The sequence below is a fragment of the Haliotis asinina genome, chromosome 1, assembly GCF_037392515.1.
Source record: "Haliotis asinina isolate JCU_RB_2024 chromosome 1, JCU_Hal_asi_v2, whole genome shotgun sequence".
Lineage (NCBI taxonomy): Eukaryota > Metazoa > Mollusca > Gastropoda > Lepetellida > Haliotidae > Haliotis > Haliotis asinina.
Window position 1 is genome coordinate 22132519 of NC_090280.1, and position 18057 is coordinate 22150575.

General features: G+C 43.4%; 2 protein-coding genes across 2 annotated transcripts in view; one reads left to right on the top strand and one right to left on the bottom strand.

The window, feature by feature from the left end:
• Positions 1-13423, bottom strand: part of LOC137288864 (small ribosomal subunit protein eS25-like) — a 222276-nt gene extending 208853 nt beyond the window's left edge. The window contains exon 1 of the mRNA XM_067820818.1: positions 13420-13423. Within this exon, the coding sequence (XP_067676919.1) occupies positions 13420-13422 (3 nt within the window). The 5' untranslated portion in view covers position 13423. The remainder of the gene's footprint in view (positions 1-13419) is intronic.
• Positions 1-18057, top strand: part of LOC137288816 (DNA polymerase epsilon catalytic subunit A-like) — a 71027-nt gene that overhangs the window by 47823 nt on the left and 5147 nt on the right. Inside the window, exons 40-51 of the mRNA XM_067820814.1 lie at positions 108-222; positions 2012-2160; positions 2578-2667; positions 3260-3344; positions 3571-3774; positions 4312-4461; positions 4815-4886; positions 5416-5526; positions 6897-6982; positions 9298-9436; positions 10136-10270; positions 10602-10678. Of these exons, the coding sequence (XP_067676915.1) occupies positions 108-222; positions 2012-2160; positions 2578-2667; positions 3260-3344; positions 3571-3774; positions 4312-4461; positions 4815-4886; positions 5416-5526; positions 6897-6982; positions 9298-9436; positions 10136-10270; positions 10602-10678 (1413 nt within the window). The remainder of the gene's footprint in view (positions 1-107; positions 223-2011; positions 2161-2577; positions 2668-3259; positions 3345-3570; positions 3775-4311; positions 4462-4814; positions 4887-5415; positions 5527-6896; positions 6983-9297; positions 9437-10135; positions 10271-10601; positions 10679-18057) is intronic.

Genomic DNA, 18057 nt, shown 5'->3' on the forward strand with positions numbered 1-18057 from the left:
GTAGTTGCTCTATCTTGTTATAGAAAGTGTTCATATACTTTCACAAACCACACATCCTCTTTATGACTGCTGAGTTGGAGTAACCTCCCTTTACTGTATTTCTGTAGGCTCTGTATGGAGCTTGAGGAGAGCTCATCTGTGGAGGTTAACAACATCGGCTGCTACCCCACAGTGTGTGTGGAGCTTGACATAGCCAGTCTCGCAGTCAACACCATCATTGAGGTGAGATTACAATATTTAGTGCTTTTTGTGTTGTTACAGTAATGGCCCTAATGGCATAGTCTGTGATCTGTGGAGATCTAACTGGGATTGGTTTGTAGCATCCCATGCTTGTTTTAAGTGGCAACTAACTGAATCGCAGACTCGCGGACTCAGTTGACACAAGTCACCATGTCCCTACTGTGCAAATGGATGCTCATGCTGTTGATCACTGGATTGTCTGGTCCAGACTCAATTGTTAACAGACCACCACCAGAAAGCTGGTGTTGGCTTAAAACTACAAACACAATATTCAGTGTTCTTTACATTCTTAAATCCATGAACTTAATAATAAATTATAGCAAGTCAGTTGGTTGAGAAAAAAATGAAATGACTGGACAGAAAGTAGGAATCAAGATAAATGTGACAGAATGACTTAAATGATACACCAATAACTCAATGAGAGGTCCTAATCTTTTAGGGTTTCTTCACAATATTGAGAGAGTCTGAATTTTTATCCCCCCGGCATGTAATGCGGGGAGACATAGTCGACGCCTCGTCTGTCCGTCCGTAATCATTTTGTTTCCGGAGCATAGCTCACTAACCGTTCAATATTTTTAGACCAAACTTGATAGATATAATGATCTCAACCTGTAGTTATGCCTTTTGCTATTTACACAGTTTTGGCCTTTTTAATTTTTTTTGTTTTTCCATGGAACATTTTGGTGTTCGTCTTGTGGTGGGGCAGGCTTCGTTTCCGGAGCATAACTCAAAAACCGTTCAATATTGTTTTGCAAAACTTGATAGATATATGTGACAGATCCTGAAGTGGTGCCTTTTGCTGTGTACAGGTTTTTGTGATTTATTATTTTCTCGGTTTCCATGGAAATGTTTCGGACTTAGTCTCAAAATGGAGGGATGGGCTTCGTTTCCGGAGCAAAACTCAAAAACTGTGCAATATTTTTCTGCAAAACTTGGTAGATATACCAATCAGAAGCTGCAATGGTGCCTTTTGCTAGTTACAGGATTTTGTCATTTCTTAGTTTCTTGGTTTCCATGGAAACGTTTCAGACATAGTCTCAAAAGTGAGAGGCGTGTTTCGTTTCCGGAGCAGAACTGAAAAACTTCTTAATATCTGTCAGTAAAACTGGGTAGGTATGTGTGGCAGACCCCAAAGTGGTGCCTTTTGCTATTTCCTCTTTTTTCTGTATTATTTTCTCGGTTCCATGAACTTGTTGCTGACTTCGTTTCCAGAGCACAGCTCGAAAACCATTTCATATCTTTCAAAAGATCTTGGCAGATATTCGAAACAGATCCTGAAATGGTGACTTTTTCTTATTGCAGATATATGGCATTTATACTTTTCATGAATTCCATGGAAACATTTCAGACTTGGTCTAAGAACACAATAAGTAACTGTCCGATGATTTGTCCTTTCAGATATGTGGGGGCCGGGGGGATATGTCATCTTCTGATGACTCTTGTTTGAAAGATTATAATAATCAGGGAAAAATATCATTTAAATTGTCAATGAAACAATCTGCACATTGAGGGATTCTTAAGAATGAGATGTTTCTAATGTTGAGAGATTTGTTACATTCTTAACGAGATTTGAGTAATGTTTAGAGATTCCCATCATTGATCTTTACAATAAATATTCAACTTATAGAGATTCTTTATGGTTGTTGATTCTTAGCAATGAGCGATCTTGAGCATTCAGGCATTCTTATCAATAAGAGATTGAAGCTAATATCACATGATCCCAAAATACAACTGTAGATATGAGTACGGTAACAACATTTCTATTTTCCAGTCTGCCCATGTCAACGACCAGGAAGGAGCGAGTGCAGTCAGTTTTGACACAATGCCTCAGACGTCTCTGGAGGACATGATGCAGGGCCAGGGGGCAGCCACCATGTTGGCTAGCTATGACGAGACAGCACTGTGCTCCTCAACATTCAGGTAAGTACATATGCTCATTTCTATCAAGGTACAATTTGACAGTGCTTTGCTGCTCAATGATTCCTTTGTTATTTTCCTGGGTATGTAATGTGAGGGGATGTGGTCAATGCGTCATCAGTCAGTAATCATTTCTTTTCCAGAGCATAACTAAGAGACCGTTCAGTATGTTTCAACAAACATTATTTTTCATGAAACAGAACTTAAAGTATTGCATTTTTCTATATAGAGATTTTTGGCATTTATATTTTTCTTAATTTCCATGGAAACAATTTTGGACTAAAAAATGAAGTTGCACTTAGAGTAACTGTCAAATGTTTTATTCTTTCAAATTTCTGGGAGTTGGGGAGGGGGGATTTGTCATCTTCTGATGACTTTTGTTTTCTCTCAACACACTATGGTGCCTGCTGACTGTTGCAGGATTCTGAAGAGTATGGTCCACAGCTGGGTGAGGGAAGTGACAGCTTATGGCAATGTGTTCGCAGACAACCAGATCATTCACTTCTACAGGTGAGTAACTGAATAATGCTAGCTAGCTGTTAGAGCCTTGGAGATATGGCTTTGCACATGCCCTCAGCACTCCATGTTTGTTGTGAAAGACAACTTTCAAGATCCGAGGGCTGGCAGACTTGATACATGTCCTAGGGTACCAAGTCAATGATGTCGATGTTGATCACTTGATTGTCGGAATATTGCAAAGTGTGGTTCCTACAGAATACTTTGCCTATTAGTGGGATTCATTATTACTGTAGTCCATGCTCACATTATAGTCACAGGAACTTTATTACATCCTGACAGTGCACACAGACACTTGTGATATCAATCACTGGATTGTTTGGTTGAGATTGTACTATTTACACTCCTTTGTCCTAAAGCGTGATTGTTCTGACGTCAAACAATATAGGAAATAAGTATCTTTAACATGTATTGGGATGGCGAGGTGGTCTTGTGGTTTAAGCGTTCGCTCATCATGTCAAAGACCCAGGTTTGATTCCTCACATGAGTACAATGTGTGAAAGCCTATTTCTGGTATTGCTGATATTGTTAAAACTGGTGCAAAACCATCCTCAATCCATCAGTTATATGTATATCGTACACGTAGATGGTTACGATCTCCGAACGGTTTGCTGTACGACCCTGCACTGAGACGAACGCTACACAACATGATGAAGAAAGTCTTCATGCAGGTAAGATGTCTGACTTTTTGTAAGGTTCCATCCCTAGCTATATTTCAGATCTTGCCATGTTCCAGAAAAATTATGCTATCTGTCCAAAAGTATAACAACAAACTGAAGTTATCAGCTGGGATGTATGTGTAATTGTAAGAATAACTAGACGATGCAAATGATCTGTTCATTCATATCTCAGAACTGTCTTTTTTATGAATGAGTCATGTTATTGTCTTTTGTTCAGCTGATCGCAGAATTCAAGCGACTTGGGTCACAGATCGTCTATGCCAACTTCAATCGCCTGCTGCTATGTACGAAGAAGCGCCGCCTGGTGGATGCTTTAGCATACGTTGAGTACATCACAAACAGCATCAAGTCTCGCGAACTGTTCCACCTTGTTGATATCACTTACGAACAGTGTTGGGAGTTCCTCATGTGGCTTGATCCGGTAAGCCAGATTTCTGATCTTTTCTGGTCTCGAAGGAATCCTAGCTTTTACGGAATTTCTAAATTTACTGGTTAGTTTCAATTGTTGTCGCGGCCATATTTGACAATGAAAGGGATTCCTGGTCTCATTCAGATTTTTTATGGGTTTGGAATTTCAAGGTTCCCTGAATGTTTAACTTGTATTGTGAAAGTTGCACTGTTTTACTTTCAAAATGTTTGTGTGAGTTGTAAAGGTGCAAACTACACATGACAGCTGATTAGAGCTTGTCCGGCCTGAGAAATTAGTTGATTTTGAAACTAAACTAAAGTTGGTAATGTATCCTGCAAGTGTTGTGCAAATGTGTTCGATGCTTTCTTTTTCTGACACAGCTCCTTATTGCAGCAAATTTGAAGGAAAGAGATCTAGGACAGAATTGTAGCCTCTAAACATTTCTGGTTGTGAGGACTTCAGTCATTGAGCTCTGCTTCTCAAGAACAGAATTAAGTAGTAGCAGGTCAGCTGACTAGTGTGAATTTCAAAGGATGGTTTGTTTTGAAGGCCAATCATGGCGGAGTGCGAGGCAAGCTGCCATCCCTCCCAGGAGGTAACAAGATACAGAAGGCTGGTGGAGAGGACGACAGTGATGAAGATGGGGCTGTTGAGGACGACGATGGGGAGGAGCTGAACAAGTCGGACACTGAGGACGAGGTACAGATATGGAAATGTTACAGTTAACACCATGGACACATTAACTACAAGGGCTGTCACAGTTAACTTGAAATGATTCAAATGTAAACCAAATATAGTGTGTCATGACCAAATCATATACGGGTTATAATCCATGGCCGTTCAGCTTATAAGACCAGTTGATTTCATAAGCATTTACTACCTGGAAATATCAAAATCTTCAGAAGTTTGGGACACACTCTTGACTGTGTATCAAGGAAATGGTACTTTTTAAAATGATGACCAACTTCCGATAGAGCATAGACCATCTTCGGCCACAGTTTGAGCTGAGCAAGGTTCTTTTGATGCACTATACATGATTTATTGGATTTCAGCCAGAAATTGAGATGAACTGGAATATAGTCCACTTCCTCCCAGAGGCTGCAGCTTGTCAGACGAATTTCAACGTGAGTACTGCAAACCGTTCCTCCAGCTCTCACCCTGTCTTTGTCATCTAGATCATAAGAAGACACAGTACTAGAAGCACTTCCAGTTGTTTTTGATAACTGACACTTCCCTATGACGACACCAGGAATTTGAAAAGATTTGAATCTGAAATTTCAAGATGCTGACTTGGTTGACACATCATTTTATCCCTATTCTTGAGAGCAGTGCTCATTATGTTGATCACTTGATTGTCTGATCCGGACTCGATTATTTACAGGCTGCTGACACATAGCTGGAATATTGCTGACTGCAGTGTAAAACAACAAATCAACCGATTAGGGTGTTCAGACTGGTTGTCTTCTTTGTAATTAATCTTTACACTGTATTTGGACCATGTGACACTCATGTCATTGTATCCAAAATGTGCAGATTGATGCTTATATTGTAAAGCTCATGTTTGTCTGGTTGAAACAGTTGTTTACAGGACACCGACAAATGCCTGTAATGTTGCTGAGTGAGGTATTAAACAGATATCCAACTCTATTACAGATGATTGTGGCTGGCTACATCCTGTCCATGTATAACCAGATTGATGAGGAACAGCGTCGCCTCACGCCAGGAAACACACCTGTCCGACGGCGAGGCAGCAGCCAGACACAGGTATGTTCAGGGGGCCTTCAATCTTTTTGTTTTAAGAATCCTTTGAGGGATCATGGTATTCATGATTTGGAACCAGTGATAATTATACTGCTGTGTAATGGAGAGGTACTTTTAGAATCTTATCTTGTCAGCTTCCATCCATTTGTCTGTTCATCTGTAATTGTATATTTTATAACATCTCTGAAAGTAATGGATACTCTTTCATGGAACTTCACACAAAAACCAGGTTGTCTATCAGTGTTTTCTGTCTATGAGGGCTTTCTGGTTTTCATTTTATATTTTTCCATTTTTTTAGCATTGATAAGAATGTGTTCTTCAAGAACAATTCTCCAACACTACTGGACTTTTTTTTCAGTTTTCACTCACTATGACCAAATTGTAAACTTGTGCTTTAGTTCTTGACAGAATGTCAAATATACTTTTAAAAAAAACATGTGCATGTGCACAAATTTCATTTTGAAACAAATATATAACAGCTAGAAACAAACACTAACAACTGTGTGATGCAAGATGATTTCAAGTTAATGGTCTTCTTGACCTTCTTGAAACCCATCAGAAAAAAAATGACATCCCATATATGAGTATGAGGCTCCTGCGTTTGCACATACGTCTCATGCATTGTGTTTAGACTTGGCGATAAAGAGAAGTGGTAGTACTTTCATATGATGTCTATCTTCAAAAGTTTAGCGCTTTTGCATCTTATCAAATGGAAAGTTTCCCCCACTTTTGAGAGCATTTTTTGTGACTCCTGCTAACATAGCTTTACATCTTTATAAATGAACCAGGGTGACCTATGACTACTTGAGCATATGCAACTCCCTGGTGCCAGTGAATACTTGAACCAATAATTCATTAACACCATTGGATTATATGTTCAATGTGATTTTGATTCTTTTTTAGAATTGACTTAAATACATCTTCATATTTTCAAAGGTATAAACATTAATATTGTTTGTACATCGACAGTTGATTTAAAGAAAGTCTGCACACCCATTTTTTGTCTTTGTTTTGTGTCCCTACAAAAATAGGCGGTATTGAATTAATTTCTTGCGATTAACTTTGTAAGTTAAAAACAGTATCTTCTGAGATTGTTACAAAAATATTACAACATCTATGCCCTTTTGTTTCACACAAAGAGTTATTCTAAGGGTAGCATATTCCATCAGGGGTATATTTTCAGTTTAGACAAGACCACTTTTATTTCTTGTTTTACGGATTTTGCCCTTAAGGGAAAATATGAACATACAAACACAAGTCATTGTTTTTTTTTTCTTCTTCTTCTTGAAAAAATATGAATGGTGGATCTGTAAGTATGGAAGACACTCTTATGATGCCAGTGAATCACCTGCAGTTTATTCATTTCTTGACAGAAACACCTAGATCCTTCAGCCATGCCCTCTACTGTGTCCTTTGCTCAGGATCTTGTACAGGGGGAACTTGCACAGCAGATGTTTGCGTATGTATATGCTCAAGGCAATAGTGATTAAAATTTAAAGGTTCCTTTCCCTTTACTTGAATAAGAGGGTACCAGTAAATCTTGATATTTTGATGGTGTTTCTGCTAGTTTAAATATTGACTCATTAAATGTGAATATGAGGAGACATTGATTTTATTCACAATGTGAAAAGGATTGGCTACAAGTTCTTTCAAATTAAAACACCCCTATCTTCAAAGATAAACTCAGCAAAAATAAAAACTTGACACTCATTATTTTTCAAATAGTGTTTTGAATCTTTTCTTGAAAGAGTTCTAGTTGTGATTATGGTTCATTGCATTGTCAAGGGCATTACGTCACATTCATTCTACTGGTCAGTCCTGCGTATCAAGGGGGAGGGCACTGCACGCTAAAATCACGTTTCCACGTGCCACAAGTCACGTGACCTATTGATACACGTGAAATTGATCTCACGGTAGCAGAGTAGAGTGTCATCTCAGAAAAACACAGTTTTATGGTTAATTATTAGTTAAGGTGCAATGCCACGACTGTCAAACTTTCAGCATGAACATGCCATTGGCATGCTGAATACGGGAACGTCCACCACTGATGTTGCGAGGGTTATTGGATGCAGTCGACAGACCATGCATAATCTCCAGACACGTGTCCATCAAACTGGCACCACAGCTGACCACCCCCGTCCTGGTCGACCACGTGTGACGTCACACGCAGAAGACCGACAGATTGTCTTACGTCATTTTGATCGGTTAGTCACTGCCTCATCCACTGGGAATGTATTGTTTGGAGGTCAAGTGACTGCCCAAACCATTCGAAATTGCCTTCACTCTGCTCGTCTTCATGCACGGCGCCCTTATCATGGACCATTTCTAACCCGTTTCCATCGACATCAACGTCTTTTCTGGGCACGACGGCACCTGAGATGGACCCAGCGAGATTGGAATAGGGTTGTGTTTCAAGATGAATCAAGGTTCACAGTAACCTTTGTTGATGGAAGGGTTAGAGTTTGGAGAAGACGAGGAGAACGCAATGCCCAGTGTTGCGTACAGGAAGTGGATTGATTTGGGGGCGGTAGCGTTATGGTTTGGGGTGCTCTCATGCTTCATCCTGACTCATTGTCGACCAGGGAAACCTTAATGCGACAGCATACAGGGATCAGGTGCTCGTTCCAGAGCTTTTGCCATTCATGGCAGCTCATGGCCCAGGTCTGACCTTCCAACAGGATAACGCAAGACCTCATACGGCCAATTTAAGAACGAATTTCCTCAGGAACGCTGGCATCAATATCATGGAGTGGCCCTCAAGATCTCATGGCCTCAACCCCATAGAGCATGTGTGGGATGTGTTAGGCGGGCGGCTCCGTCACGTAAGGAACCTCCACAGAACTTGCAGGAGCTTGGTGCCATGTTCGTACAAACATGGCGGCGCATTCCCCAAGCTGTGCTCAGACGCATCAACCAATCCATGAGGAGACGTATCGCAGCTGTGAACGCCCATGGAGGACACACCCGATATTGACATGATTTCATTAAGTTGTGACTCAGAGTTTTTGATCATATACTGAATCCATGACAAACATGATCTGTAAGCGATAGCATCTTCAATGACGAGAATTGAATACAATCGTTATTTCAAACCCATGTTCCAAAATGTTCAAATTATTGACTTTGAAACGAGTGTAAAGTTTATATTTTTGTTGAGTTTATTTACAATAACTTATTACATCACAAGAAATTATTAGAAACACAGAAAGATTGAAGGATAACAAAGGGAAATGTTTTAACACAAAAGGTGTATAGAGAGAAGACTACTGGAATCATTTAGATTTGCATATGTATTGATGTACATTTTTTAATATAATTTCATTTTTATGATTCGTCAGATCTGCAATGCCATTTAAAATAACAGATAATGTAATCACAAAATTACTACCACATACATCTTTAATAGTTTAAGCATGACCTTGACCTTTCTTTGTTGACTGTAACACTGTGTACAAAGAACATTCTAAGAAATAGTGATGAACATTTTCACACTGGCTTCCACATGTGCAAGATTTGACATTGGTTTTGGGACTTGGAGGAATTTCACTCAAGTCTCATACCACGCTTTAAGATATTGATTTAGTGTTTTGGTGGACATCTGAAATAGTTATTAAATCCATATAATATTATACGTCCTACTCCAGAGATCTTCATGATCACCAAACTCTCATACCATGCATGATTAGCTAAAATATTACGATAGGAGACTAACACATTTGTTATAAGGATATCCTACATGTAGAGTGAAATGCAGTTAGATTATCTTGTCGACAGAATTACCCAAAAGATTCAGAAGAAGCTTGCAGGAAGCAAGAGTAACCAAGGCAACCTGGCAGCCGAGTTCCCCCAACTGCCTGGCTCACATCTCCCACTCAATAACCCGTCCCTAGAATTTGTCAAGGCCGTCTGTAAGGTGAGGTGTGATCTGTTACTCCAAGGATGTCTAACAAAAAGTGACTCTGTTGATAGTCATTTGTAAGGTGAAGGGTGATTTGTTGCTCAGAGGATGTCAAACAGAGCATCCCTTATGTTGGAGGCCGTCTGTAAGGTGAGGTGTGATCTGTTGCCCCGAGGATGTCTAACAGAAAGTCACATATGATAGTAGCCGTCTGCAAGGTGAAGGGTGATCAGTTACTCAGAGAATATCAAACAGAAAGTCACTTATGTTGGTGGCCATCTGTAAGGTGAGGTGTGACCTATAAGGTCACTTATATTGATGAACTTTCTGACGAATCTGTCAGGTTCAGGATTATATACCACTTATGATGATAAGTCTGTAGATGAAATAATTTAGATAAGGTTTTTGTTACTTCCCTTTCTCCTTTCGTTTGTTCAGCATGAAGAAGATCATTGCCTCCCTTTATTGCAAGTGTTGGCTAATACCAATCTCATGATGATCCAGGTAACAAAGAGAGATCACATTCAGTTTAGTTGTTTCCCATCTTTTTGTATTGTCCAGGTGTAGAGTTATTTCCCTTCCATTGTCAAACAAATTTAGAGTTATCTCCCTTATTTGTCATCCAGCTTTTGAGTCATGTATGTTATCCGCATTAGAGTTATTTTCCCTTGTTTCTTGTACATTTTTAGTTATCTCCACTTGTGTGTGTTTCAGGTGTTGGCCCTGGACAGCAATGTGACAATCCAGGTGACAAAGTTGAAGCGGGATTTGCTGAAGCTGATCGGGGTGGGGGAGTTTTCTCCAGCTGCTCAGTTTTCCGACCCGTGCCTCTCCTATGTGCTGCCAGAGGTGAGTCAGAAATCATGATAAGGCCGAACCATTGTTTTCAGTTTTTCAAGTCTTGAAACTGCATAAGTTGTTCATTTTTTATTTGTGGCAATGGGATAGCCTGATGGTTTAGGTGCCTGCTCATCACACTGAAGAACAAGGATCGATTCCTCACTTAGGTACAGTGTGTGAGGCCCATTTTAGGTGTCCCCTGCCATGATACTGCTGAAATATTGCAAAAGGATACATGAAACTAAACTCACTCACACATTTGATTTTTTTTTAGGTCAGAAAACACACACTTCACACTTGCTAATTGTTAAAATAGTAATTATTCATTCTCATTTTTCAGGTGATTTGTAAATCATGCAACCACATCCGTGACCTTGACCTATGTCGTGACCCATACCTTAGTCAAGATGGTTCAGGGTAGGTATTCATCTGGAGAGATTTACCAACTTTTATTTTCAGATGAAACACAGAGATGATTGGACATATTTCGTGTGTTGGTATCCTCAAGTTGTGAATGCAGACTATGTTCCACAAAAAGGGATCCATTACAACAAGTGTACGAACCTTGAGGTTAAAGCGTTTGTGTGTGATGTAGAAGACTCGGTTTCCATTCACTACATGGGTCCAATGTGTAAAGCCCAATTTTTAACTTACCTTACCATAGGTCTTATGCATATTACCTCTAGCTTCGCTAAACGAGATCAGACAGTCGTTGATTCGCCATCCCCTCGATGGCTACCTCATGTAATCTACGAATGTAGTCACGGAAGTGACGTGATCTCTCCACTCGCGCGAGAGCGCAGAATCCAAAATTCACTTTTACCTTTAGCGCTCGTGCGAACGGACGTGTTGGTTTGCAGTTTTTTTTTCCTACTGTGTGTAGTTTCAATAAAGTTGCTACTCCTTGGTAGGTATGGTTTGTATCCCCTCATTATGTATCAAAGTCAAGTCATACAAGCATTTAATGTGCTTACCTTGCTACCTCGTGTTGTTCTTTTCTCACTCAGGCTTGGCTTGGCCATGTCGGAGGTGAGAACGACATGGCGTCCATGAGGGTAGTTCATCTTGTTGGTGGTTTGCCCGTCATGTTTCTGCCCATGCTTGGTCATTTTCACTTGTGTTTTCGGTATTTAGCATACTTTTTTCTGCCATGAATTTCAGCGTAGCGAAGGCAGCCATTGTGGTTGTTATTTTTCGCTGCCCCGCACTTACGGGTGTGCCTATTTTTTACGTAGGGGTGCAACTACTTTCTACATTTTTATGTAGGGGGTTTTCCTCCTAGTATTGTATTAACATGTCGTCAAGTCGTGGTTTCTTGTCTGTTACAGTTCTGTGTATGACTCGACACTATTGTACTGTCTGCAAGGGGCAGAAATCAGCCAAGGACCCACATCCCTGGTGTCCGGATTGTGCGTCCGCTGTTTGTTCCATCGATAGTCGGTGCCTACACTGTCAAGCGTTATCTCTCACCGATTTCAAGACCTTTTTGGCGGTTCGGAGGAAACGTTTTACGCAATGTAAGAGAAGAATGTCGTCGCCAGCGTCTTCCTTGGGATCCTTACCTGACGACCAAGATCTACCACCGCCTTCAATACCACTATCAACGCCGAGTGTGGAGCGCTCATCTATTACGCCGGCGCGCTCCTCTCCAGAGCCTACGCGTTCGGACGCCTTTGTAGATTTATCTCACCCGGATGCCTTATCCCATCCTGAAGTTCAGAGGCTTCTGCGATCTCTCTTGACGCCGGGCGCTGCTGTACTCCCTACCTCGGTATCTACACCTTTACCAACGACAGCGCCTAGACTTACGCCAGCGCCGTTGCCTGTACCAGCGCCTCTGCCTGTCCCGGCGCCACTGCCTGTCCCGGCGCCTTTGTTTACATCAGCACCGGTGTTTTCGTCAGCGCTTATCCCGACGCCAGCGCCTGTACCAACGCCAGCGCCAATATTGTTGCCGGACCCTGCTCCTATAACTACGTCTTATCGGATCCCCAGAGTGTCTCATACGCTGACTAAAGAAGAAATGTTACAGCGCCAGCTGGATGAAGAGCGCGCTCGTCGTTTAGAGGCTGAGCGCTCCCGGCGCAGATCTCGTTCTAGGTCCCCGAAGGGTCGGCGCTCTCGTTCTCCACATCGTAGCAGGCGCCGGCGCTCCCGGTCGGTTTCCCGCTCTCCAAGGCGCTCCTTAGAGGAAGACTCACGTACCAGAAGTAGACGTAGAGTGCGATCTCGGTCAAGATCACCACGACGTCTCTCTAGATCCCAGCGTTCGCGATCGCCGGAACCACTGCGGACTTCCGGCAAAGAATTTAACACTAAGAACTCTGCTTCCAACTCGAGTCAGCGACGAGAATCAACCTCTATTTCCTGGGAGGAACACGAGGAACAGTTCTTTTGCCCAGACTATGAGGAGGAACCTGGCAATGTTGGTGATAGTGATGGCACCTATCTTCCCTTAACTGGTGTCTTTGAGTGGATTGCCGACAGATTACCGGACTGTCCTTCCCCTTCTTCGGATTCAAACAACCCGGCGTCGATTCACTTGACTCCTGAGTTACTTATTCCACCACACCCTATGGTGGCGGATGCGATTACTTTGTTAGACTCGGACTTTGCGAAGTTATCCTTAAATCCGACCATCAAAGCGTCGAAGTCTAAGAAATCAGATTATAAAGTGCACAGTCTGGATTTTGCCGACAACGGGGCGGCGCTAGACGATTCAATTAAGAGGTTGTCAAGTTCAACTCCGTCATCTTACAGAGTTCAGGATTCAAAGTTAGCAGCTGTTGATACTGAACTGAAACGTATGCTTAAACCTATCTCGGCACTTGCGTCAGCCACCTCCGCTGCAGCCTTGGATTTGTCAGAGGATAATGCCTCGAGGGTGGATCATTTAACTACCATTTTTGCTTGGCAAGGCAGAGTACTCCATGACCTACTTGGACACTTACGTGCGGCGCTAGCCATGACTACTACTATGCGCCGATCTGGATTTTTAGATGCTTGTTCTTGGCAAGAGGAATTTAAACGTCAACTTCTTCGTGCACCATTTACGTCTAAGTTCCTCTTTGATGAAAAGATACCGTCGGTGTATAAACAACATGCCGAACTTACTAACACGGAAGTGGCGCTGTCAACTTTCGAGGCCTTGGGCTCTGCATTTCGTGGCCGAGCCAGGGGTAATGCCAAGAAAAGATATGTACCCAGGAGAGAGTCGATCCGTTCCTCGTTTGGGAGGGGACGAGGTCGTACCAAAGACTCAGATGTCCAGCGCAAGCCTCAAGAACGTGGCAGGGATGCCCCAGCTACGTCCGGTCGAGGTAGGGGCAAGCGTCCCTACTCCGGCCGCTGAAGCCATGGACTACTACGACTGGGACCTCCCACCCCCAGTCGTACCAGTTCATCCGACCCCTGTAGGTGGGAGACTAGGGATCTTCTGGGCCAACTGGACATTCCTGGAAGACCCGTTTGTTTGCAAGATCCTGAGAGCCGGCTACAAGCTACCACTAGCCAGAGCTCCGCCGTTGACTACCACTCCCCTGTCACGAGGGTACTCAATAGATCAACAGGTACTTATCCTAGAAAACATCAACATTTTATTAACAAAACATGCTATAGAGATAGTGTCAGAACCCCATCTCTCCCCGGGGTTCTATTCACCCATCTTCCTGATACCCAAGAAAGGTTCCACCAAAATGCGGATGATTCACAACATGGCGACTTTCAACAACCTGTATTTAGCCGAGCCCCCGCATTTCCGAATGACATCACTGGATCAGATCCGAGCCAAATTGTCACCCGGAGCTTGGATGGCCAGCCTAGATTTACAGGATGCTTACCTGCACGTTCCTGTATTCCCACGTCACAGGAAGTTCCTGCGTTTCATATTCAACGGAGTACACTACCAGTGGCGAGTGCTGCCGTTTGGAATTTCTACGGCCCCGTGGCTTTTCACTCGGGTCACACTGCCTGTCACCCGGTTTCTGCACCTCCGGGGGATAGACTTCGATCCTTACATCGACGATTGTTTTCTAAATCACTGCAATCCTCAGTTGCTACGCAAACAACTGGACTTCTCCACATGCCTACTTCAACAGTTGGGATGGATTATCAATTTCGAGAAGTCGCAACTGAAACCAACGCAGGAGTTAACATTCATTGGGGGGTTGTTCCTGACTCGGCTCAATCTAGTCAGGGTCCCTCCCGATCGATGGCAGAAGATTCTCGCCTTTACGGATCGAGCTCTGTCCCTACCTCTCACCCTCAGAGAATGGCAGTCTCTGTTGGGCTTGTTGACGTCGGCGCAGGACCTCACCCTCAGAGGACGGCTTATGCTGCGCCCACTACAGAGGTTCCTATTACCATTCATTCGAGAGAACGACCTCCAGTCGTCATTTCTTCTACCCCCGCACCTGCATCAGTACCTCAGGTGGTGGACGGTAGAGTGGAACGTCTGCGCCGGTGTTTGTTTGACAAACTTCAACCACGACCACGAATTGTTTGTAGACGCATCCCTCTTGGGATGGGGTGCTCATTTGAACAGCCAGACAACCTCAGGGCTGTGGTCAGACGCCGAAAAGGAGTGGCATATCAACAGCCTGGAGATGCAAGCAGTCATCCTAGCGGTTCGCCACTGGCTACCGGTCCTAACAGACTCCAGACTCCTGGTAGCGTCCGACAATTCCACGGTCGTGTGGGTGATTCACAATCAGGGTACAACCAGGTCCAAACAACTTCTGGACCAGATGTTCCTGTTAGCGGATCTGGTAGACAGCAACGGCATCGTGATCGCGGCTCGTCACATTCCCGGCTGCAAAAACATTCTGGCAGACGCCCTGTCGCGCCCCGGCAAACCATCCCCGACGGAGTGGATGCTTCATCCGGACGCATTTCGCCAGATTTGCTGGCAACTCGGGAGACCACTGGTAGATCTTTTTGCCACCAGTTTCAATCACCAGTTACCAACGTACGTATCTCCCGTGCCGGATCCACAGGCGTGGGCAGTCGACGCGATGTCTCTATCATGGGAAGGACTGGACGCATATGCGTTCCCTCCTCCAATTCTTCTCTCGGATGTAATCGCCAAGATCAGACTGACGCAGAACCTCCGACTGCTTTTGGTCGCACCTTGGTGGCCAGCCAGATCGTGGTTTCCCGATCTTCGACGGCTCGCCAGCGGAGACCCTTACAAACTTCCAGAGTGGTTGCATCTGCTTCGACATCCACACAGTCGACAGCTGCATCCGGATCCACGGCGATTCCATCTTCACGCATGGGTCATCTGCAGAGAGCATTAAAGGCTAAGGGCTACTCTGCGCACGTGGCGAACGTTATAGCTCGCGCGCATAGAGTTTCTACCCGTTCTTTATATGACGACAAATGGCGCTCTTTTGAGAATTTTTGCGCACGAAGATCTCAAGATCCCATGGCAGCATCTCCTCAGTTTGTGGCACAGTTCCTTCTCTACCTACGGAACTCTAGACATCTCAAAGGCAGTACCTTAGGCACCTATTTGTCAGCTTTGAATTCTGTCCTTGCTATCAAGTCAGATTCACAGATCTCCAAGATACCGGAACTTATTGCGCTTCTCAAAGCTTTCAAGCTGGAAGACCAGAAGACCAAGTTTCGTCCTCCAGCTTGGGATCTTAATGTTGTCCTTCAACATCTCAGAGGGCCGCCGTACGAGCCATTAGAAGAAGCCTCCTTTGAACATCTTTCCAAGAAGACGGTTTTCTTACTATCATTGGCAACAGCGGCTAGAGTCAGCGAGATCCATGCTCTTGACATTACTCAGATCCGATTTGAACAGTCAAGACACGGACGTGCTCATTTGGGTTTGCTTTGGGATTTTGTGGCTAAGAACCAGCTTCCCGGGCAGCCTAACAGGTTATTCTCCATCCCTCCTTTGTCTACGATCTTGGGTCATCATGACTTGGAGGAGGAGCTGCTATGTCCAGTCAGGGCTCTCAGATGCTATATTAAAAGGTCAGCCTCTAGGAGACGATCCCGCAAAAGGTTATTCATTCCCTTTGCCGTGTCCTGCAAAGGTGAAGTAAACAGAAATACTATTGCCCTCTGGCTCAGATCGACTATCCTGGCGGCCTATGACGACAAGCACCTGCCTCATCCGGTAGCAAGTAACCCGCACGAGATCAGGGCCTTGGCGTCTACGATGGCCCTCCATCGGAACTGCACAGTACCGCAGATCATGGAGGGCTGTTTCTGGAGGTCATCAACTGTCTTCGCATCCCACTACTTGAGGGACTTGGCAGTTGAAGACGTGGAGGGATTACAGTCATTTGGTCCATTGGTGGTTGCTCAGCAACTTACCCGACCATCCGCCCATTAGGTAACTACACTTCTACTTACCTTTGGTCTTAAGATTAACCTCACCCCCAGGGTGCGTCGGTTTTTCTTTGGAGTTCTATTGGGTTGCTCTTTGTCCTGTTCCAGGTATTATCCTGAGACCGTTGACATTGGCTTTCCCGAGTTCTCCTGATGCATGTGCACGGTTTGCTGAGGGATGGTCCTCTGGAGTCCACACCACCATCCATCTGTCGAAGCCATATGCATAAGACCTATGGTAAGGTAAGTTAAAAATTTGTTAAAATCTAAATATTTTAGATATTTAAATACTTACCTTACCATAGGGCGGTGACTCCCTCCCAACGCTGGATGCTCCTCCCCACTTTGGACTCTTCGGACCTTCCGGTTGACGGTAAAAGTGAATTTTGGATTCTGCGCTCTCGCGCGAGTGGAGAGATCACGTCACTTCCGTGACTACATTCGTAGATTACATGAGGTAGCCATCGAGGGGATGGCGAATCAACGACTGTCTGATCTCGTTTAGCGAAGCTAGAGGTAATATGCATAAGACCTATGGTAAGGTAAGTATTTAAATATCTAAAATATTTAGATTTTAACAATTTCTGGTGTTCCCACTGTGATATTGCTAGAGTAATGCTAAAGTGGAGTAAAGCAATACTCACTCAGGGCATGTGTCCAAGGTTTGTATGGCAGGAAAGATTCTGATCAGCTGGCATACTAAACTGTCACTTATCTGTTTAATAATATTTTAACATGTTTTGAAAACATGAAGGATTATTAACTGAGGAGAACTGGATCACCTGAATGATGCTGAACCATGGATGCTGACTAGCCATACAAGGATTAATATTCGATGTGCTAACCTACAGCTTGTTTAGTTTGACCTGATCAAGTGAATACTAATGCATTGTGTGACTGTGCCACAGCTGGTTAGCTCTATTATTGTGAATGTTGTGCACCTTTGTCAGTTCATTAGCAACTTGTCCGAACAGTCGAGACAAGGTCACAGTTTGACATCTCAGTGTTGAGAAGTTGTCAACAATATCCCAACCTTCTTTAAACAATAAGCTACAGATGCTTTAACCTTTCTGATATGCATTTAGGCAGCGATCATCTGCAGCAACTGGTGATCTCTGCATCCTTATTTAATGAAGTTAAATTGACCTGCCGGTTGTGCTATTTGACCTCTTGGGTCATGCCTATGTAGAGTTAATAGGTCAAGCTGCACATACTGTAATTAAAAGCAATTTCTTTTAGTTGAAATGATGGTTACATTCATTTTGTTGATACCTGCTCATCTTGTGAGGAACATACAGTTCATATTGACAAGCAATTACATTTTCACAGTGATTCTTTGTTGCCTAGTGGATGAAACTGCCCAGCTAGAGAGTGAAAGGGTTAAGGGTTTGAAACAAGCTAGCGGCACAATATATTGGAAGTTTTCAATAATGTTGTAATATTATTATTAT